This window comes from Plecotus auritus (genome assembly GCF_963455305.1).
Source record: "Plecotus auritus genome assembly, chromosome: 5".
Taxonomy (NCBI): domain Eukaryota; kingdom Metazoa; phylum Chordata; class Mammalia; order Chiroptera; family Vespertilionidae; genus Plecotus; species Plecotus auritus.
This window is the reverse complement of record NC_137776.1, coordinates 23359651-23382087: the sequence shown is the minus strand read 5'-3', so window position 1 is coordinate 23382087 and position 22437 is coordinate 23359651. Positions and strand designations below refer to the sequence as shown.

The window sequence follows — 22437 nt, the reverse complement described above, 5'->3', positions numbered from 1 at the left end:
GAGTGGCCTCCGTATGCCCGAAGCCCTAGAGTTCCTCTGGGCCGGAGGCGGTCGGAGAAAGGGTATCCCTGGAGGCGACTCCAGCTTCTGGTTGACCATAGAGATGCGGCTCCCGCCGGCCCTGGCCAGGAGGTACGTGAGTGGCTGCGGGGCGGGAACTAGTAGGGAGTCCGGGTGGAGTGGGCTGGACGCAAAAGTTTCTCGTGCTCCAGGATGAGGGTGGGCCTGGGAGGTGAGAACCCTCGGGAGGAGGTGATGAGCACGGCGACGAGCGGGGCCCCGGAGCATCACATAGCTGCCCCGGTGCCTCACTCGCGTCACTGCTCTGAACCTCGACCGGTTACCCGCTACCTCTCCTCAGGACCATAATCATGATGATTCTACGTCCCTAGCCTTGCAGATTACAAGTCAGCTTTCCCATTCCCTGGCTCTTGTGATTTCTGTTCCAGCCCAACGATGTGGACACTGTCATTGCCTCCACTTCACATATAAGCTGAGGCCCAGAGAAGGGAGGTCACTATATCTGCCCAAATCCACGCAGTGAATCAGCCCACAGGCAGGTGGAAACTGGGTGCTTTAGTACCTAAGCCAGGTTTCATTCATTCCCGAGGCCTTCTCTCTGCCTGAATCTGTCAGGAAGCCTTCATAATGGAAGTGATATATGTGTATATTATTACAGAACTAGAGGTCCGGTGCACGAAATTTATGCACAGGTGCAGTCCCTAGGCCTGGCCAGCGATCAAAGTGCAAGCGTCTGATGTGGAAGGGCAGGTCCCAGCTGACCTCTGGGCCCTGGGCAGCACCTGGGCCCCCAGGACCCCGCACAACCCCTCTGCCCGAGGCTTCATGTGAGATGCAGTGAGCACAGCTGGACGCTACAGGCCAGGGTGCAACGTGGGTCTCTGGGCTGCCCAGTGGCGCTGCACGGAAGCCGGGCAGGCAGCGCGCTCTCTCCTGGCTTGCCTCTCAGACTGGCTCCTGTGCCAACCCACCAGGAGTCTGACCAGCCCCACCTGGAAGAGGCCATGCAGGTGCGGGGTGGGCTCCTTGCGGGTGCCCAGCACCTGAGCTCAGGGGTTTCCCTGGCGTGTGAGCCCTGGTGTCCTGGGGAAGGGTAGCTGGGGGAGTGAGAGTGAGCTCGGTGGACACCCCGCATTCTCACTGCACCTCTGTCCCCAGGTAGCCGGTGAGAGGTCGCAGCACCCCCACCCCCTGCCCCCTGCCCAGGTGCCACGGGAGATTGGTCACTGCCACCCCCAGTTCCCCATCCCAGCCCGTTGACTGGCTCCCTCAGTGCCTGGGAGCCGGGTGGCAGCCCCACCCCCTGCTGCAGCTGCTGGTTACTGTCTAAGGACAATCAGCAGGGTGATTAGGCCCCCTCTCGCCCTCATCTTGGCCTGGCATTGCCCACTCACCTGCTCCACCATCCCGCCGCAGTCCCACTCTCATCAGGGCCCATCGGGGCAGCAGCACCTCCACTGCTGCCCACTGCCAGTGCCATGTCGCGGACTCCCACCATGTTCCGTGCCGCCCCCTGGTGGTCATCACACGACATAGCAAGTGGTCAATCTCTGGTTGAACTCATGGTCTAGGGGACAATTTGCATATTAGGCTTTTATTATATACTAGAGGCCTGGTGCACAAAATTTGTGCAGGGGGGAAGGGGTGTCCCTCAGCCCAGCCTGCACCCTCTCCAATCTGGGACCCTTTGAGGGATGTCCGACTGCCTGTTTAGGCCAGATCCCGGTGAGATCGGGCCTAAACGGGTAGTTGGACATCCCTCTCACAATCCAGGACTGCTGGCTCCCAACTGCTCGCCTGCCTGCCCGCCTGCCTAACTGCCCCTAACCGCTTCTGTCTGCCAGCCTGATCACCCCCTAACTACTCCCCTGCCAGCCTGGTCGACGCCTAACTTCTCCCCTGCCGGCTCGATTGCCCCTAACTGCCCTCCCCTGCAGGCTTGGGTCCCCCCTAACTGCCCTCCCCTGCAGGCCTGGGTCCCCCAACTAACCTCCCCTGCAGGCCTGGTCCCCCCAACTGCCCTCCCCTGCAGGCCTGGGTCCCCCCAACTGCTCTCCCTTGCAGGCCTGGTCCCCCCCAACTGCCCTTCCCTGCAGATCTGGTCCCCCACAACTGCCCTCTGCCAGCCCGGTCACCCCGAACTGCCCTTCTCTGCCAGCCCGGTCACCCTAACTGCCCTCCCCTGCAGGCCTGGTCCCTCCCCTGCTGGCCTGATCGCCCACAACTGCCCTCCCCTGCTGGCCATCTTGTGGCGGCCATCTTGTGTCCACATGGGGGCGGCCATCTTGTGTGTTGGAGTGACAGTCGATTTGCATATTACTCTTTTATTAGATAGGATAGAATAGTTAGGAGTTGGTTAACCAGACAAGAAAGATGGAGAAGGTCCATGAAGGAGAAAGACAGAGACAGACACCTGCATGTGTGACAGTATAGAAGCAAAAGAGAATGTGGTGAGTCTGGGGAATGGCAAATCATTGGTATGATGGGTTCAGAGATCTGTTGAGGGTAGAAGTGGAAGATGAGTCTGGAGAAGTCAGCAGGGGCCAGACCATGAAGGAAGAGCCATACACCCATGCTAAGGAATAGTGAGGTCATAAAATGTTAAAGGGGAAAGTTACCTCTGAGATCCCTTGACCCCACCCAATTTTGTTGCAGATAAGAAAACAGACCCAAGTCACTTAATGATTTGACCAAGGTCACTTAGCTCCAAAAAACATAATCTGCAGTCTTTAGAATACTGGCCAAAATGTGCTTGTTGTCTCCTAATATTGGCCCTTATTATAATTTTTATACTTTTTGTTCTAGGTATTGTTACAAAAAGGAAACTTCTAGCCCTAGCCAGTTTGGCTCAGTGGATAGAGCCTGTGAACTGAAGGGTCCCGGGTTTGAATCCAGTCAAGTGCACATGCCAGGTTTCGGGCTCAATCCCCAGTAGGGGGCGTGTAGGAGGCAGCTAATCAATGATTCTCTCTCATCATTGATGTTTGTATCTCCCTCTTCCTTCCTCTCTGAAATCAATAAAAATATATTTTAAAAATAAATCCTATCTAATAAGAGTAATATGCAAATTGACTGTCACTCCAACACAAGATGGCTGCCCCCATGTGAACACAAGATGGCTGCACGAGATGGCCAGCAGGGGAGGGCAGTTGGGAGGGACCAGGCCTGCAAGGGAGGGCAGTTGTGGGCGATCAAGCCTGCAGGGGAGGGCAGTTAGGGGTGACCAGGCTGGCACAGGAGGGAAGTTGGGGGCGACCAGGTCTGCAGGGAAGGGCAGTTGGGGGGGACCCAGGCCTGCAGGGGAGAGCAGTTGGGGGGACCAGGCCTGCAGGGGAGGGCAGTTGGGGGCAATCAGGCTGGCAGGGGAGCAATTAGGCATCAATCAGGCTGGCAGGGGAGTGGTTAGGGGGTGATCAGGCTGGCAGGCAAAAGCGGTTAGGGGCAATCAAGAAGGCAGGCAGGCGAGCAGTTGGGAGCCAGCAGTCCTGGATTGTGAGAGGGATGTCCGACTGCCCGTTTAGGCCCGATCCCAGTAGGATGGCCTACTGGGATCGGGCCTAAACGGGCAGTTGGACATCCCTCGAGGGGTCCCAGATTGGAGAGGGTGCAGGCTGGGCTGAGGGACACACACCCCCATGCACAAATTTCATACACCGGGCCTCTAGTAAATAAATAAAAAGAAAACTTCTAGGTTAACCAATTGTGGCATGCTGCCATGCAAGGAAATGCCTAAGTGGGCAGGCACTAGGTTGTGTACCCATACTAACTGGGAAGAAAGAGAGATCTAACTATATTTTGTTTGGTTTCTCTTCTTGTTGGTTTATCAGCACTTAAGAGACCACAGCACACAAGTTGGTGGTGATGACAGACCCTATGTTGGATTCACAGCCAGCCAACAGCACTGCAGAGATGGATGGACTCTGCTCTGACTTATTGCTGATCCCCCCACCTCTCTCTAACCCTGGAATCCTGGAGCCCGTCCAGAGCCCCTGTACTTCTGGGAACCCCACACCTTTGCCTGCTGATCCAGGCTGCCTGCTGGTAGAGGCCACAACAACTGAAGAGGACACAGGGAACATGGAGATCATTGTAGAAGCAGTAGCTGGTAACCTGTCCTCAGGTGCTCCTGGAGAGACCCCAGGTATGAACACAGTTGCTAGCAGGCCAGTGGGACAAACAGCCCTAAGTTTTGTCTGTGCTATTTTTGATCCTCGTATAAGTAGGATGAGAACACAAGATAGCATCCTATTTTTATACTGAGAGATGTAATTTGATTTGGAGCTGGTAAATGTTGATTGAAGGCTGGCAAGGTGGTGCACAACCTTGTACCAAGCTCTTGGCAGTCTTTCCCTGCAAGGGCGTCATGTATGCTAGGCAATAATCCAGAAGTGAAGACCTTTCTGATACCTCTGCCCAATAGTCCTTGGGGATTCTTTCCCAGGAACTGCAGCCAGGGATTAGGCAAAAGTCCCAGTCTCTCTCCACCACCCAGGCTTGGCAGGGCTTCCCAGAGGTAATATGGTATTTCCCACCGCCTGTTTCTTGTGTATAACATACTTAACTCATCAAAGTCATGTAGTTGAGAGTTGAGCATTTACACTTAGGCTGGAAGAAAGATTCTCCCCTTTATTCTTCCCACAGCTACAACTTTTTAAGTAACTTCCCTGTTTTGTTTTTTTAAATATATTTTTATTGATTTCAGAGAGGAAGGGAGAGGGAAAGAGAGATAGAAACATCAATGGTGAAAGAGAATAATTGATCGGCTGTCTCCTGCACACTCCCTACTGGTGATCAAACCTGCAACCTGGGCATGTGCCCTTGACCAATCGAACTCGGGACCCTTCAGTCCGCAGGCCAGTGCTCTATCCACTGGGCCAGATTAGCCAGGGCACCTTCCCTGTTTTTTAACTGCCATCCTCCATCTACATTTGTCACAACTTCCTTTGATAGGTATAAAAAATTCTGGGAAAGATTAGCTAATTTGGTCATGTAATATTTCTAAACTTCTATGTGGTGAAAGAAATAATAAATAAAAAACAAACCTGGGAAAAACATTTGCAATGTATGAGAAAGTTAATATCCTTAAAATAGTCAATAACCATAAAGATGCTTAATCTCACTAATACAAAAATAAATTCCAGTTAAAAATAACTGTGAGGGAGAAACCAAGATGGCGGCATAGGTAAACACCTAAACTGCTGCCTCGCACAACAATTTCAAAACTACAAGTAAAAGACAGAACGGACACCATCCAGAACCGCAGGAAAGCTGACTGAGTGAAAATTCTACAACTAGAAGGATAGAGAAAAGCTCACAGAGAATTGGAGGTACGGCAAAGGGTCTTTGTGCGCGCAGAGAGGAAGGGCGGCTGAGAGCCTGGCTGACTTTCTCTGGCGGAAGGGGGAAGGGAGCCCCCGACCGCACTGAACCCCAGTTCTGACTGCACTGAACCCCAGTTCCGGGCGAGCCCCTGGGGACCCACGCTCTTGTGGGGGGAGTCTGGACTCTCAGGCGGAGACTCGGGAGCCGGGGAAGGCGGAGGACTGAAAGTCCGCTCGCGCCGGTGCACACAAAGGCTGCGGAGGTTGCCACAGGCTTTCCCTAGCAGAAGGGAGTCAGAGGCTCCTGACGGCACTGAACCCCAGTTCTGACTAAAGTGAGCCCCAGTTCTGACTGCAGTGAACCCCAGTTCCAGGCGAGCCCCTGGGGACCCACGCTCTTGTGGGGGGAGTCTGGACTCTCGGGCAGAGACTCAGGAGCCGGGGAAGGCGGAGGACTGAAAGTCCGCGCGCGCCAGTGCGCACAGAGGCTGCAGAGGTTGCCACAGGCTTTCCCTAGTGGAAGGGAGTGAGACGCTCCTGACTGCACTGAGCCCCAGTTCTGACTGAAGTGAACTCCAGTTCCAGGTGAGCCCCTGGAGACCCACGCTCGTGTGGGGGGAGTCTGGACTCTCGGGCGGAGACTCAGGAGCCGGGGAAGGCGGAGGACTGAAAGTCCGCGCGCGCCAGTGCGCACAAAGGCTGCGGAGGTTGCCACAGGCTTTCCCTAGCGGAAGGGAGTCAGAGGCTCCTGACGGCACTGAACCCCAGTTCTGACTGAAGTGAGCCCCAGTTCTGACTGCAGTGAACCCCAGTTCCAGGCGAGCCCCTGGGGACCCACGCTCTTGTGGGGGAGTCTGGACTCTGGGGCAGAGAATCAGGAGCCGGGAAGGCAGAGGACTGAAGGCACACACGTGCGCGCAAGGGCAAGGCTTACAGGAAGCCAAGATTGAGACTCCACCCCATCCAAGCTGAGCACAGAGGCTATTGCAATTTGGCAAGTCTAATCCTATAAGGCTGTCTCCAGCACCGAACTTCTCCCAGCATAGACACAGCTGATCCTTACAGCCAACTGGCCTGGAGGTCAATTCTTCCCAGTGATACCAACAACAATAAAGACTTAATTACAACAAGGGTGTGCACACAGTCCACAAAGGGGTGCACCAAGAGTGTCCACCTCAGGTTAACTGGGGAGGCAGACCCACTGGGCCGAATTGGAAACCTAGCACACAAATCTACCAACTCAGGGAAGCAGTGAAAATGCGGCGTCTAAGAATCAGATCACAAACGAAAGAAATGGAGGAAAACAAACGACTGGATATAGAATTCAAAACCACGGTTATAAGGCTTTTTAAGAATATCCTAGAAAAGGCCAATAAATATAACGAGACCCTCGAAGAGATGAAAAAGGACCAACTAGAAATTAAACATACACTGACTGAAATAAAAAATATTATACAGAGACCCAAAAACAGACAAGAGGAACACAAAAATCAAGTCAAAGAATTGAAATACAAAGAAGCAAAAAACACTCAACCGAAAAAGCAAAAAGCAAAAAAAAAAAATCCAAAAAGTTGAAGATAATGTAAGAAGACTCTGGGACAACTTCAAGCGTACCAACATCCGAATTATGGGGGTGCCAGAAGAAGAGAGAGAGCAAGATACTGAAAACCTATTTGAAGAAATAATGACCGAAAACTTCCCCCACCTGGTGAAAGAAATAGACTTACAAGTCCAGGAAGCCCACAGAACCCCAAACAAAAGGAATCCAAAGAGGACTACACCAAGACACATCATAATTAAAATGCCAAGAGCAAAAGACAAAGAGAGAATATTAAAAGCAGCAAGAGAAAAACAGTTAGTTACCTACAAGGGAGCACCCATACGACTGTCAGCTGACTTCTCAACAGAAACTATGCAGGCCAGACGGGAGTGGCAAGAAATTTTCAATGTGATGAATAGCAAGAACCTACAACCAAGATTACTCTACCCAGCAAAGCTATCATTCAGAATTGAAGGGCAGATAAAGAGTTTCACAGACAAGAAAAAGCTAAAGGAGTTCATCACCACCAAACCAGTATTATATGAAATGCTGAAAGGTATTCTTAAAGAAGAAGAAGAAGAAAAAAGGAAAGATAAAAATTATGAACAACAAATACATATCTATCAACAAGTGAACCTAAAAATCAAGTGAATTAAAAACCTGAGGAACAGAATAATCTGGTGAATATAATAGAATCAGGGGCATAGAAAGGGAGTGGACTGATAATTCTCAGGGGGAAAGGGGTATGGGGGGTTCATGAAGAGACTGGACAAAAATCATACACCTATGGATGAGGACAGTGGGGGGTAGGTAAGGGCAGAAGGTGGGGTGGGAAATGGGTGGAGGGGAGCTATGGGGGAAAAAAGGAGAAATAATTGTAATAATCTGAATAAAGATTTATTTAAAAAAAATAATAACTGTGAGATGCCATTTTTGTTTCTCGACTTTGGCAAAAGTTCAACATTTTTATAATACCTAGTGTTGGTGAGGCTGTGGGGAAGACAGACATTTTTATAGCTTATGGAAAGTATAAATTAGCTAATCTTTTGAAGGTCAACTTATCTGCATAACAAAATTTAAAATATGTGTACTCTGACTCAGTAATTCCACTTGTCAGGATCTATCCTATAGAAAGACCCACACAGGCATACAAGGATACAGGGATAAGGATGTGTAGGCTAGCTATATTTGTAATGGTTGGAAACAACCTAAACGTTCATCAGTGAGGGCAAAATCTCGTTTTGATTTATCTATGCTCTGAAGCTTTATGAACTGGACAAAAAATAAGAGGTAGATCTAAATGTACTCATAGAGAAAAATATCTTTGATATATAGCAAAGGAAAAAATAATCAAATTGCAGAAAAATGACCCAAAAAGACCTGAAAGGATATAGACCAAACTGTGTGAGGTGGGTTTTAAAAATATATATATCTCTGTATCATTTAAATTGTTGCACTAAATTTTTATTTCAACAAAAATATAATAAAGAGAAAAATGATCACCAGAATATATGTGAGGCAAACCTGGGCTTGAGTCATGGCTCCAACGTTAACAAATATGGTGGCATTAACCTTGCAGAATCCCAGGTCCCTCTGCTTATTGGGCAGTTGGAGGACCAAGAGAGTATTTCCTAAGCCTTTCTTTATCAAGGCCCTGCCCACTGCTTAAGAAATGGCAGTGGTTATTATGAACATGATTTGGCTTTGTTCAATAGGATGTTCTCCATTTTATGAATTACCATGCTTAGGAAAATCTCTTTACAGAATATGAAAGTAATACTTTGTCATTTATATTGCAGATATTATCTCCATATTGTAATTTTCTTGTTTTTGGAAGTTTCTAATTTTGTTGTTGTTAATCCTCACCAGAGGATATTCTTTTCATTGCATTGGAAGGGAGGGAGGGAGGGGAGAGGGAGAGAAACATTGATGTGGGAGAGACGCATTGACTGGTTGTCTACTGCACACAGCCTGACTGGTGGCGGGGAGTGAACCTGCAAACCCAGGTACACATCCTCGACCAGGAATTGAACCCGTGACCCTTCGGTGAGCAGGCCAGTGCTCTAACCACTGATAAACACTGGCCAGAGCCTAATATTTTATTAAGTGCCTACTTTGTGCCAAGTATTGTGCTAGATATTAGGAATACAACCCATGTCCCTGCCCTCATAGAGCTTACAGTCCAGGTACAGAACCAGTCTTAAACTCCACCTCCATTCCATGATTATTAAAAGATTCACCACCCTAATCGGTTTGGCTCAGTGGATAGAGCATCAGCCTGCGGACTGAAGGGTCCCAGATTTGATTCCAGTCAAGGGCATGTACCTTGGTTGCGGGCACATCCCCAATAGGGGGTGTGCAGGAGGCAGCTGATCAATGTTTCTAACTCTCTATCCCTCTCCCTTCCTCTCTGTAAAAAATCAATAAAATATATATATTTTTAAAAAGATTCACCTATATTTTCTGCTGGTAACTAATTCCTATGAGGCTCATTCTATCTGATTCTGTGCCTTTCTCTGTTGGTCCTCTGCCTGCAGGTGTCCTGGTAAAGGTGGTGGAAGTGTACTTCTGTGAGCGCTGTGAGCAGAGCTTCGCAGAGCCCACTCTGCTGGCCCTGCACCAGTGCACTGAGACCCTTATACAGCCTGTGCAGAGCCTCACTAACCCCCCGTGCTCTGTAGAGCTATCCCTCAGCAACATCACTCTCCCTGGCCCTGTGCAAGGCCAGAGCCCCTCCAATAATCCCCTGCCATGCCCTGTGTGTAAAAAGGAGTTTACCCAACCCCAGGCCCTGAAGAGCCACTTCAAAATTCACCGGGGCCCTCCCAACACCTTCTCCTGCCCAGAGTCTGGCTGTGTGTTCTCTGCTGATGATCGTAAGGGTCTGCAGCACCACCTGAGACAGACCCACAGAGTGCTTCCTGTGCCCTGTTCTTTCCGGGGCTGCCCCCTGCTCTTTGGGAGCCAGCAGGGCATGGAGCTGCACCAACAGGCCCATTACCCTTTCCACTGCAACCATTGCAGCTTCATGGGCTCCAACGTCAAACTCTTCCGGCAGCATCAACGCAGCCATGGGGCCAGGACACAGGGAGAACTATCGGCCGTTAAGGATCTTTCATCCAAGGAGCTGCTGCCAGGTATGAAGCCAGGGACCTAGCAGTATGCCATCTGGAGAGGCAGGTGTATCTAGTGCCATGGATATATGTCTGATACAAGAGAATCCAGAGTAAGTGACTCAGAAAGATAGAACTGACTAACATGAGAAGGCATCCAGAAAGCTTGGACCAGTCAGAATATATGGGATACAGAGAAATGTCTATGACACTGAGTAAAATTTGGCTTCAGCTATACTGTGGCCTTGAAGTTACTTAACCAACATTCTCTTCTGATCCATTTTAAAACTTTCTGAGAGCAAAAGCTAAAATGCCCATAGCCTCTGGTAGAATGCCTTTTGATGCCATTTAAGAGCAAATGGGATTAGGTAGGAGAAACTTTCAAGGAGGGTGGTGCTTCACTGATTCAGACTCCTCTTGGTGTCAAAAAAAAAGGGGCATTGGTTGAGTAGAGGAGCATCAGGAAATATAGAAATCAGGCCAGGAGAGGTCAGGATTCTGAGAGAATTTGGCTTGCTAAGACTCATTTGTGCTCTGCTCCCAAAGAGAAGATTCTTTCTCCCCCCACCCCCCTGGAAAATAGTTGTAGGTCTTTGCCTTACCAAGGAAGCTGCCTCTATTGAAGAATAGAAGGGATAGATTTGAGGGAACAGGGTGTGACCTGAATTGCTGAGTTGGGTTTCTTAGTAGAACAGTTTAGAGGTCAGGGTATGTTCACCTGCACTGAGCCAGCAGCCTTTAGCCCTGGGACCTCAGCCAGGGAAGTGCAGTCCACCCATTCTCTACCTCTCAGTCCCCTACCCCAACTCCAGTGACCTCAAAGCTCTTACCTTCAAGGGGTCTGAAGATGGTGTTATCTGAGGAGTGGTTTACTTTGGACTGGAGCATTACTGATGGCTTCACTTCTGGTCTTCCTATAGAAACCCAAGATTCCCTATGCTAAATGGGGTAGGGGTGATTCTGTCAGCCAGTAAGAGGAGAAGTACAAGCAGTCAGTGCTGTCATTGGCCCCTGTAGATTTCATCAAATTTTATGTGTCTCCAGCTCCCCAACTGCCCCCAGGAGAAGGACAGTCTTCAGAGGAAGCAGGTACACCCTTGCCCAGGCAGGAGTCAGCTGAAGAGGAGAACATAGAGGAAGAGGAAGAGAGTGGCACCCTGAAGGACTCCCAGAAAGCCCTGGAGAAAGGCCAGGGGGCTCAGCAATTGGAAAGTAAGGCTATGATTAGGTTTGAACTTCTTGGTGGTAGGGAGGAATAGATTGTGGGGAGCCTGGCATTGAAAGGCTCTAGGGTTTGTTTTTCTGAGCTTTGATTCAAATGCTTTCATTCTTAACAGTCCACTTTGGCATGTCTAGTGGGAAGGTGACAAATGTTTACTCTCAGGTATATAGGAAAAATTTGATTATTACCAGCTCCCCATAACCTAGAACTCAGGAGCCCATGTTTGGAAGTTGGAATACTTTACCTTCTTCTCTTCTGCTCATTCCGTATAGAGTTATTTTCCTTCCAACCAACTCTGCTGATCCTTCTGCCTGCCCCCATGAACCTGGGCAGGAAGAACAAGAAAGCTCTATCCAGATTGTTCTTTTGAGCAACTCTAAATAGAGGCTCAGGAATAGTGAGTGGGTGGCTGGGCAAAGCACTTCCAACAGGTCACAGCAAGATCTGAGAAGTTCTTGTGATTTTGTTTATCTAAATACTTGCATTTCTTGTCTCTTCTTTGAGGCCACAGTATTTGAGATGCTATTGTTTGGTTTCCTAAAGAGGAAGGGAAAAGCCACACACTGTTTCTGGGCAAATTGTGGATCTCCCATTATCTGGCCAGCTCCAGGCCTAGCGAAGAATCTCGTTCTCAACCCTCTCTTCCTCTCCTTGTCTCAGGGGATGTCACTCCTGGCACCGAGTCTCTCTTCAAGACCCACATGTGTCCGGAATGCAAGCGCTGCTTTAAGAAGCGGACCCATCTGGTAGAGCACCTACATCTCCATTTCCCAGACCCCAGCCTCCAGTGCTCCAACTGCCAGAAGTTCTTCACCAGTAAGAGCAAGCTCAAGACCCATCTGCTGCGGGAGCTGGGCCAGAAGGCCCACTGCTGCCCACTGTGCAACTACAGTGCAGTGGAGAGGAACGCACTCAACCGCCACATGGCCAGCATGCACGAGGATATTTCCAACTTCTACTCAGACACCTATGCCTGTCCTGTCTGCCGGGAGGAATTCCGCCTCAGCCAGGCCCTTAAGGAGCACCTCAAGAGCCACACAGCCGCAGCAGCAACGGAGCCACTGCCCCTTGGCTGCTTTCAGGAGGGCTGCAGCTATGCAGCACCTGACCGCAAGGCCTTCATGAAGCACCTGAAGGAGACCCATGGCGTGCGAGCTGTGGAGTGCCGCCACCACTCATGTCCCATGCTCTTCGCCACAGCTGAAGCCATGGAGGCCCACCACAAGAGCCACTATGCCTTCCACTGCCCCCACTGTGACTTCGCCTGCTCCAACAAGCACCTGTTCCGCAAACACAAGAAGCAGGGCCACCCTGGCAGTGAGGAGCTGCGCTGCTCCTTCTGTCCGTTTGCCACCTTCAACCCGGTGGCCTATCAGGATCATGTGGGCAAGATGCATGCTCATGAGAAGATCCATCAGTGCCCCGAATGCAGCTTTGCCACTGCCCACAAGAGAGTGCTCATCCGCCACATGCTGCTGCATACAGGTGAGATGACTTCCTTCCTTACAGTAGTATAATAGTGGTGGTGATGATGGCACCACCACACATGAAGGGCTTTGCATTCGTTCTCATCTGACCTAGTATTCCTAGAGATAAATCTGGTTTTTGGAATTTATGAGCCTTAAGCTGAGTGTTACTTAGCTAGAAAAGTGGTCAGGCTAGGATTTGAATCCAAGCAGTCTGATTCAGAACCTGTGCTGTTGTGTTTTACCCATAAGGCCCTGCCCAGTTCAGCCCACCCCTAGTCAGCCTTGAGTGGGTCAACACTCAGCCTCTTAAAATGAAGAAACTCAGATCAGGACAGATAACCTTCCTTTGCTATTCAAGTTTTGAGATGTGCTGTGAGATGGGGCAAGGGGTCTGAGCCGTCCATACACGTTATAGCTTTGGCAGCTGTGACACTGAAACACGGGCCCATTTGGTGACTTGGAAGTTGCAGATATTTCAGGTCAGATTTTTAATTGGTAACCAGCATTACTGATGCTTTGAGTGACAACTAAACCAGGCTTCCTGCTACAGCGACATCACCTTTGTGATCTCTGTGTAAGTATAGTGGATTGATAAGACATTTAAAAATCCCATTGAAGACTGTTTAGTTTGAGAGGACAGTTTTTAGGCAGCTCAGGACAAGGCCATTGTTGTTCCCATTGATACCTGGTTTAGTCACAAAATCTCATTTTTATGAGGCCTTTTCTGAAACCTTATAAATATATAGTGCTTTATAGTGTATAGCATTCATATATATATATATATATATATATATATATATATATATATTCTTTTTTTTTCTTTTTCTTTTCTATTTCATTTTTTATTAGTTTTTTTCTGGTAGACAGTACACTTGGGAATTATACTGTACCAGGCATAAGAAGTAAGATTTCTACCACAGGGACATTTTGTATTCAGAACCCAATATAAATATTTCTAGTCAGACATTTCCATAGCTACAGATATTTGGTTGCTTGATTTATATGCATAGAAAGAAATAGTTGTCATTTTATAATATATATATATATATATTATCTCATTCAATCCATAATAAGAATCTTGTAAAGAAGGCAGATAAAGATGAGAAACTCTAAAAATTGAAATGGCCTGTTTCAGAATCATAACAGCTAGTAACAGAACACAGTGTTGCTTGCCTTTCGCAATATGGAAAGGGGCTGAGTGGGTGGGCAGGGATAATAAGGAAGGGTCCTGAAGAAACACGGCCCCCAGCTTTTTAGTGTCACGTCCTGACCAACTCCAGGGACAGTTTGCCCTCAAGTTCCTACTAGATGCCACTGAAGACTTTGGGACATCTCATGTAATCTTCATATTAACCATGTGACATCAGTATTTTAGTTGCGCTCTTTTTGGAAACAAGAAAACTGAGACTTAGAGAGGTTAAATGACCTGCCCACAGCCATGTAGTAGTAAGCTGCGATTTGAGCCAATACTCAATAGCTCTATGATTTCTCTGTGCCTCAGCTTGTTCCTCTGTAATATGGGATAGTCATAGCACCTGCCTCATAGGGCTGTTATGAGGATTAAGTGAGGGGAGGCATTTTTATAAAGTGCTCAGAAAGGTGTCTGGCACAGAGTGAGCACTATATACATGTTGACTATTAATATCTTTATTACCCCTTAACCACCATGGATTCCTTAACCACTATGTTGTTTTGCCTAATTTTTTTATTATTCTCTTCCACAAAACTTAAAGGAATTGGGCTAAGTGGGGCAGTTGGCTATTAGTGCTAAGCTGTATAATCAGAAGGGACTTTAAAGCTAGTTTTGCAAAACTCAGTCTTCATTTTCTTCCCATCTTCATTGGTGTTGGAGCCAAGAAGGAGTTTTCTGAGAGGGCTGCGAAGCTTTTGCTCCTGCCTGGCATCAAAACAAACTTGCTGGGGAAAATGATCTGTCTGCTTACTTGATCTTTGCGTGACCTGTGTTCTCTCCCTTCTTACCCCCACCTCTACATAAGGCGAGAAACCTCACAAGTGTGAGCTGTGCGACTTCACGTGCCGAGATGTGAGCTACCTATCCAAGCACATGCTGACCCACTCTAACACCAAGGATTACATGTGCACTGAGTGTGGCTATGTCACCAAGTGGAAGCACTACCTCAGTGTGCACATGCGAAAACATTTAGGGGACCTCAGGTATGAGCGCACGCATCCCTATCCCAAGAACCGTAGGCTAAGTTAGCCTCCTCTCAAATTCAGCTGTGGCCCCATGCTCTTCTGGCCCCGGGTAGAATCCTCGTAACGCCCCTCTGTGCTCCTATCATCTCAGTTCCGTTGCCTATAACTCGCCTCTGCCTGTGGCCCAGTCTGCGTGGCGAGAGATCTCTGGGCTCAGAGAAGGGAGTATAGACCCAGAGAGTTCTCAGAGACCAGTCCTGGGAAAGCAGACTACACTATGGCCCCAAACCTGATCACTTCCCCTCTGATCTCTGGGCACAGCTGGCGGGGACTTTCTCCTTAGCTTTCTTTTTTTTTCTTTTTCTTTTCTATTTCATTTTTTATTAGTTTTTTTTCTGGTAGACAGTACACTTGGGAATTATACTGTACCAGGCATAAGAAGTAAGATTTCCACCACAGGGACATTTTGTATTCAGAATCCAATATAAATATTTCTAGTCAGACATTTCCATAGCTACAGATATTTGGTTGCTTGATTTATATGCATAGAAAGAAATAGTTGTCATAACTGTAAAAAGCAATACTTAACAAGTACTTTTAAATGATTGGAACAGTTTTCCTTTAATATTATAGTACTGCTTATTGGTTCTCCTTAACTTTCATGCCTCCATGGGAGAATGGGAACTAGACACAGAAGCCTGCCCTGTGGATATATGGGCATGTCAGCTCCTTAGAAGTCCACAATGGGTTGCTGATTCATCATGTCTTCCTTTTAGGGAGCGATATAGAGTAGGGGCTAGAACAAAAACCCTGAAGCTAGACTGTCTCTGCCCTTCACTTTGTAACTTCAGGCAAGTTATAACTTCTATGCCTTAGTCTCCTCACTTATAAAATGGATACCAGTTTCATAGGGTAGTGCAAAAGAACATTGACTTAGGCGGTATATGTACAATACTGAGTGTAGATCCTGCCCCATAGTAAGTAGTGACAATTAGTTGTTATGATTGATTTATGGTTGTGATTTTGCTTCCCCTCTCCCCCCAATGCCCTCTTCACCCCTCCTCATCAGATACCAGTGCAATCAGTGCTCCTATCGCTGCCACCGGGCTGATCAGCTGAGCAGCCACAAGCTGAGACACCAGGGCAAGTCCCTGATGTGTGAGGTGTGTGCCTTTGCTTGCAAGCGGAAGTATGAGCTGCAGAAGCACATGGCTTCCCAGCACCACCCTAGCAAGCCAGCCCCACTCTACCCCTGTCGCTACTGCAGCTACCAGAGCCGCCACAAGCAGGCCCTGCTGAGCCATGAGAACTGCAAACACACCCGCCTCCGTGAGTTCTGTTGTGCCCTCTGTGACTACCGCACCTTCAGCAACACCACCCTCTTCTTCCACAAGCGCAAGGCCCATGGCTATGTGCCCGGGGACCAGGTCTGGCAGCTCCGCTATGCCAGCCAGGAGCCAGAGGAGGCCAGGCAATGCCCTACACCACCAGACTCAGAGTCCTCAGGCCAGCTGTCGGCCCAGACTGTGGAGCAGGACCACAACCCTGGGGCTGTAGCGGACCCCAGCTTGGACCACACTCTGCCAGAGGCCAGTGAGGAGGCCAGTGCCGGGAGACAGGATGGCAGTGAGGTTCCCCGAGGGGATGACCTGGTTGGCAGCCCTAGTCCAGCGGAGGTAGATGAGGGCAGCTGCACACTACACCTAGAGGCCCTGGGAGTAGAGCTGGAACCTGTGGCCGAGCCACCTCTGGGGGAGATCACTGAAACAGCCCCTGTGGAATTTGGGCCCCTGAGACTAGAAGGGCCAGATGGGACTTTGACAGAGCTGTCTACCTTTGAAAGTGCTGGCACTTCTGGCTTGGGTGCTGAAGAAGAGCCCATTCTGGAAAAGCCAGTCCCTGAGCCCCCCAGAAATCCCCCTTCCTCAGAGGAATCCCCTAACAGCTGGGTGGGAACCTTCAAGGCAACACCACCCACTGAGACAGCACTCCTTCCCCAGTTGCCTGAGTCAGAGTCATTACTCAAGGCCCTAAGGAGACAGGACAAAGAACAGGCAGAGGCACTGGTACTGGAGGGGCGGGTTCAGATGGTAGTGATACAGGGAGAGGGGCAGGCCTTCCGCTGCCCACACTGCCCTTTTATTACCCGGCGGGAGAAGGCCCTGAGTCTGCACTCCAGGACTGGGTGCCAGGGCCGCCAAGAGCCCCTACTGTGCCCTGAGTGTGGGGCTAATTTCAAGCAACAGCGTGGCCTTAGCACCCACCTGTTGAAAAAGTGCCCTGTTTTGCTCAAAAAGAACAAGGGATTGGCCAGAACAGATTCACCTATCCCTCTGCATCCTCTGCCCCCTGGCACCCACACCTCAGAGGCTACAGAAGGTGGGAAGCCCCCACCTGCACCATTAGAAGTAGAGGTAGTGCTCACAAAAGATGCTCCGGAGCTTCCTAGGGAACCAGAAGAAATAGAGAAGTCTCTGGCCATACTCTCTGGCTCCACAGTACTTCCTGCAGGAAACTCCTCATCCCCAGAGGCCCCTGAGAAGTTCCACTTTGAACAGGGCAAGTTTCACTGCAACTCATGCGTGTTCCTTTGTTCTCGGCTCTCCTCCATTACCTCCCATGTGGCTGAAGGCTGCCGGGGGGAACGAAGTGGAGCAGGAAAGCGAGGGGCCTCCCAGACCCAGCCGGTTGTGTCCCCACCGAGCATTAGGGACTCTATTCCCCTAAACAGTGGGAGTACAAAGTGTAGCCCTGGTGATGGGGACCCAGCTCTGGTTCCAAAGCAGAAGGGGGCTCGCTTTTCCTGCCCCACATGTCCCTTTAGCTGCCAGCAGGAGCGGGCTCTGAAGACTCACCAGACCAGGGGCTGTCCCCTTGAGCAGTCTGGAGAGTTGCACTGTGGCCTCTGTTCCTTCACCACTCCTGTTGCTGCTGCCCTGAAGCTCCACCAGAAGCGGAGGCACCCCACTGTGGCCCCAGCCCGTGGCCCCCGCCCCCCTCTTCAGTGTGGGGACTGTGGCTTTGTCTGTAAACAGAGCAGGTGCCTGCAGCAGCACCAACGGCTCAAGCACGAGGGAGTGAAGCCACATCAGTGCCCTTTCTGTGACTTTTCCACCACTAGACGGTACCGGTTGGAGGCTCACCAGTCCCGACACACGGGTGTTGGCCGCATCCCCTGCAGTTCCTGTCCTCAGACATTTGGTACTAACTCAAAACTGCGCTTGCACCGGCTGAGGGTACACGACAAAACACCCACTCACTTCTGCCAATTCTGTGACTATAGTGGCTACCTTCGCCACGACATCGCCCGCCATGTGAACAGCTGCCACCAGGGCACCCTAGCCTTTGCCTGTCCCCAGTGTGAGGCCCAGTTCAGCTCTGAGACAGCACTCAAGCAGCATGCTCTGCGCCGGCATCCCGAGCCTACCCCCCCAGCCCAGGGCTCCCCTGTGGAGGCCACTGATGGCCCCCTGCATTGCTCCCGCTGTGGGTTCCTATGCTCCAGCCCCGCCAGCCTGCAAGGGCACACCTGTAAACAGCACCCGCGGCTTGAGTGTGGGACCTGCCAGCAGGCCTTTCCTAGCCGGCCAGCACTGGATGAGCACCGGAGGCAGCAGCATTTCAGCCACCGCTGCCAGCTCTGTGACTTTGCTGCCCGGGAGCGGATGGGCCTGGTGAAACACTACTTGGAACAGCATGAGGAGACTTCAGCAGCAGCCTCAGATGGGGATGCTGGCCAGCCCCCTCTGCGCTGCCCCTTTTGTGACTTCACATGCCGCCATCAGCTGGTGTTAGATCACCATGTGAAAGGGCATGGGGGCACCCGGCTCTACAAGTGTACTGATTGTACTTACAGCACCAAGAACCGGCAGAAGATCACCTGGCACAGCCGCATTCATACTGGGGAAAAGCCCTACCACTGTCATCTCTGTCCCTATGCCTGTGCTGACCCCTCTCGCCTCAAGGTAAGGTCAAGGACAAAGGGGGCCAGGAGTACAGTCTGTGGAGTTAAATTGCCTGGGTTCTCTAATCCTGACTCTACCAAATATTACTTTTGTTACCTTTGTCAATTCCCTTAATTTCTCCAAGCCTTAGATTCCTCATCTGTAAAAATGGGATAATACTTCATAGAGTTGTTAAAAAATTCCATAATACATGCTAGTCGTGTGAGAAAGGCATGTAATAGGTTGGGCATAACCTAGATAATAATAACAGCTAACATTTATTGAGCACTTACTGTATGCTGGGCAATGTAATTTTAAACCTTCAAAAAAGATGAGATATAGTTACTTTTACTATTTCTTATTTTACAGATTATTAAGCTGACATTAGGGATTAGGTCACCCAAAGATGCAAGAAATAAAGTGGCAGAGCTCAGATAGTCTGGGCGGATCTAGGGGTAGGCCCAATGGGTTAGGTTGGTGTCAAAGTGGCCAGACTGGGGAACCTGGTTGGTAACGGGAGTATAGATAGGATGGGAGTAGGGAACAGGATTGTCTGCCAACAGTCTTTCTGCCTCCTTCCCCTATTTCCTTATCCTTGAGTACCCACATTTTTCTGGGCATATTCTTTGCTCTTCCCTCCTTCAGTACCATATGCGGATCCATAAGGAGGAACGGAAGTATCTGTGCCCTGACTGTGGCTACAAGTGCAAGTGGGTCAACCAGCTCAAGTACCATATGACCAAGCACACAGGTGAGTCTGCATGGCTTTGACAAGCCCAATGGGTTCCCCCATTCCCTGGCACACCCAACCTCCCTGATTGGGTTCTTACTGATTCAGGGTGCACATCAGTTTTCACTTTGGGGGTGGTGGATAGGTCAGATGGCTAGAATAGCTTCCCAATCCACTGAAGACTTATCAGAATCAGAAGAGAAGTGAGTCTGAGAGCCTGGGTATGTGTACTTTTCAAAAGCTCCCTGGGTGATTGTGGCACCAGGTCACACACCTCCTGTTGAGAACCCCCCAAGTCAAACATGAGTGACTAAGGGAGGTCTACCTGGTTCCTATAGACCTGATAGAACTACCATGAGTAAAGAGAAGAAAGTGGGAAGGTTTTAACTTATCTTTTTTTCCTCTTCGTTATGGAGTCCACAACCTACAGGTTCTCTGAAAAGGGTTAATGGTGACATACCTGTGATTATTGGGTATGATCTCCTTAGGTGAAGGAATTGAGCAGATGCATTTCAAGGCCCTCTGCGTTTATGAATGCTGCTTCTTTCACCTCTATCCCTCTTAAACATTTTCTTTGACTTCTTGAATTGAACAAGGAGTTGTATTTAAATGCATCCCTAGCCCTAGCTGGTTTGGCTCAGTGGATAGAGCGTCAGCCTGCAGACTGAAAGGTCCCAGGTTCAATTCTAGTCAAAGGCACATGCCCAGGTTGCAGGCTCGATCCCCAGTAGGGGGCGTGCAGGAGGCAGCCAATCAATGATTCTCTCTCATTATTGATGTTTCTATCTCTCTCTCCCTCTCCCTTCCTCTCTAAAATCAATAAAATATATTTTTAAAAAATAAAAATAAAAATAAAAATAAATGCATCCCCAACTTCCATGACCAAAAGGAGGTTAGAATTTCCTATTTGGAAACCCTATCATATCTGAGTATTCATTGCTATCAGGTGGCTATTTAGAGGTCCAGTTAGTTATTAGCACTTATTGAGTATCCATTGTGTACAGGGGCTGTGCTGGGAGAAGGGCACAGAAATGTCAGACAAGACTGGAATATTCCAAAGATATAGTATTAGCTTGCTGCTTGAGTTCTTTATGTCCCAGGATCACAGTGACTCTTATGGTTCACTGAACCGGGTTCCATCCCCTTCAATGGTGATTTGTTACCTATCTTTGCCATGTCCTATAGGACTGAAGCCATATCAGTGTCCCGAGTGTGAGTACTGCACCAACCGGGCTGATGCCCTACGTGTGCACCAGGAGACCAGGCACCGGGAAGCACGGGCCTTCATGTGTGAGCAGTGTGGCAAGGCCTTCAAGACACGCTTCCTGCTGCGCACCCACCTCCGCAAGCACAGCGAGGCCAAGCCGTATGTGTGTAACGTGTGCCACCGTGCTTTCCGCTGGGCTGCTGGCCTGCGCCATCATGCCCTCACCCACACCGACCACCACCCCTTCTTCTGCCGTCTCTGCAGCTACAAAGCCAAACAGAAGTTCCAGGTTGTCAAGCATGTGCGCAGACACCATCCTGACCAGGCTGACCCAAACCAGGGCGTGGGCAAAGACCCCACCACCCCCACAGTGCACCTGCATGATGTGCAGCTGGAGGATCCTACCCCTCCCGCTCTTTCTGCCCCCCCAACTGGACCTGAGGGCTGAGAGCCCATCCCACCTCCCAGGCAAGAAGAAAGTGTGGTCCAAGATGTGCAGACTGGAACCAGAGCTAGCCTGAGAAGCTCAGAGAGTAAGGAAGGGCTGGCTTCAGGATGTCAGGTTGGCTGGAACTCTCTTGGGACTCTGGCTATAGTATTTTGATGTTGATGGCTACATAAAAGAGAGACATGAACTACAGATTGATTTTCTGTTGAGAACCACTGTGTTTTTAACCTGTGAGGTCTTAGTTTCTTCATCATCACTCCACCAAAGTCCCTGACTATAAGGTCCTGGTTTCACCAATTCCTCTTCTCTTTCCTTCTTGCTATGTCAAGTCCTATTTTCATTTAGCATCCTCAAAACAATTGTACTGAACTGCATGTGCTGTTGTGCCTAATGCTCTGTAAAGCATCCTATCTAATAAAGAGGGAATATGCTAATTGACCCTCACGCTGTCACAAAGATGGTGGTGCCCACAGCCAATAAGGAGAGAACATGCTAATTGCCCCACCCTCAAAGATGGCAGCACCCACAGCCAATAAGGAGGGAATATGCTAATTGACTGCCACATCTTCAAAAATGGCAGCGCCCAGTCCCCTCAGCCCCACCAGGGCAGCAGGCATGCAGCAAGGCCAGGTCCGCCCTGCGCACCTGCCTCCAGAGTCCCCCAGTCCTCTCAGCCACCCAGGGCCAGCCTGAGGTGCAGGCAATCCTCGGATGGCAGCTGCCCAGCTGCCCAGCTGCCCAGGACCGCCTGAGGCTCAGGTAACCAGGGCCAGCAAGGCTTGCGCTGCCAGCAGTGACAACAGCAGAGGTGTGATGGGGCGTTGCCTTCCCCTGATCGCCGGGTCACCTCCCGCCCCTGAGGGGTCCCGGACTGTGAGAAGGGGCAGGCCGGGCTGAGGGACCCCCCCCCTTTTCATGCACTGGGCCTCTAGTGTTAATAGAATGCTTACTAGCTTATAGACTCGTCCATGTCCATTTTAACATTTCCAGGCTGTCATCTCGATCTGCCCTATACCCTCTTAGACCTCTGCCTCCTTTTCTCCTTCCATCTTCACTGAGTGATTGATTCTCAAACAGGCCCAAGTCTGCCTTCTCTCTGTTCTTGAAGACTCTTGGCCCTTGCTCTGCTCCCTATTTCTGAGCCACTTTGTCTACCTGTAGAGCAAGGGTGGGGAACCTTTTTTTTGCCAAGGGCAATTTGGATATTTATAACATCATTCACAGGCCATACAAAATTATCAACTTAAAAACTAGCCTGCTATATT

The 22437-nt window shown here is 49.7% G+C and overlaps 1 protein-coding gene across 2 annotated transcripts; it reads left to right on the top strand.

Moving 5' to 3' along the window:
• ZNF142 (zinc finger protein 142) lies at positions 1 to 21615 on the top strand. 2 transcript variants are annotated; one of them, XM_080669405.1, is made up of 9 exons: positions 1 to 132; positions 3849 to 4162; positions 9420 to 10019; positions 11040 to 11207; positions 11878 to 12702; positions 14684 to 14861; positions 15913 to 18808; positions 19433 to 19538; positions 20703 to 21615. In XM_080669405.1, exons 2-9 carry the CDS (start codon positions 3883 to 3885, stop codon positions 21170 to 21172), a joined length of 5523 nt encoding a protein of 1840 aa, XP_080525531.1. In that variant the 5' UTR covers positions 1 to 132; positions 3849 to 3882; the 3' UTR covers positions 21173 to 21615. The 2 variants fall into 2 exon arrangements, with proteins under 2 accessions (XP_080525531.1, XP_080525532.1); XM_080669406.1 differs by lacking the exon at positions 11040 to 11207.
• Positions 21616 to 22437: the final 822 nt, after the last annotated feature.

Excerpts from the sequence above, each read along its gene's own strand:
- ZNF142 (XM_080669405.1), top strand. The coding sequence starts at position 3,883 with ATGACAGACCCTATGTTGGATTCACAGCCAGCCAACAGCACTGCAGAG. Across the intron at positions 11,208-11,877 it reads GGGGGCTCAGCAATTGGAAA|GGGATGTCACTCCTGGCACC; the intron begins GTAAGGCTATGA and ends TCCTTGTCTCAG. Across the intron at positions 18,809-19,432 it reads CTGACCCCTCTCGCCTCAAG|TACCATATGCGGATCCATAA; the intron begins GTAAGGTCAAGG and ends TCCCTCCTTCAG.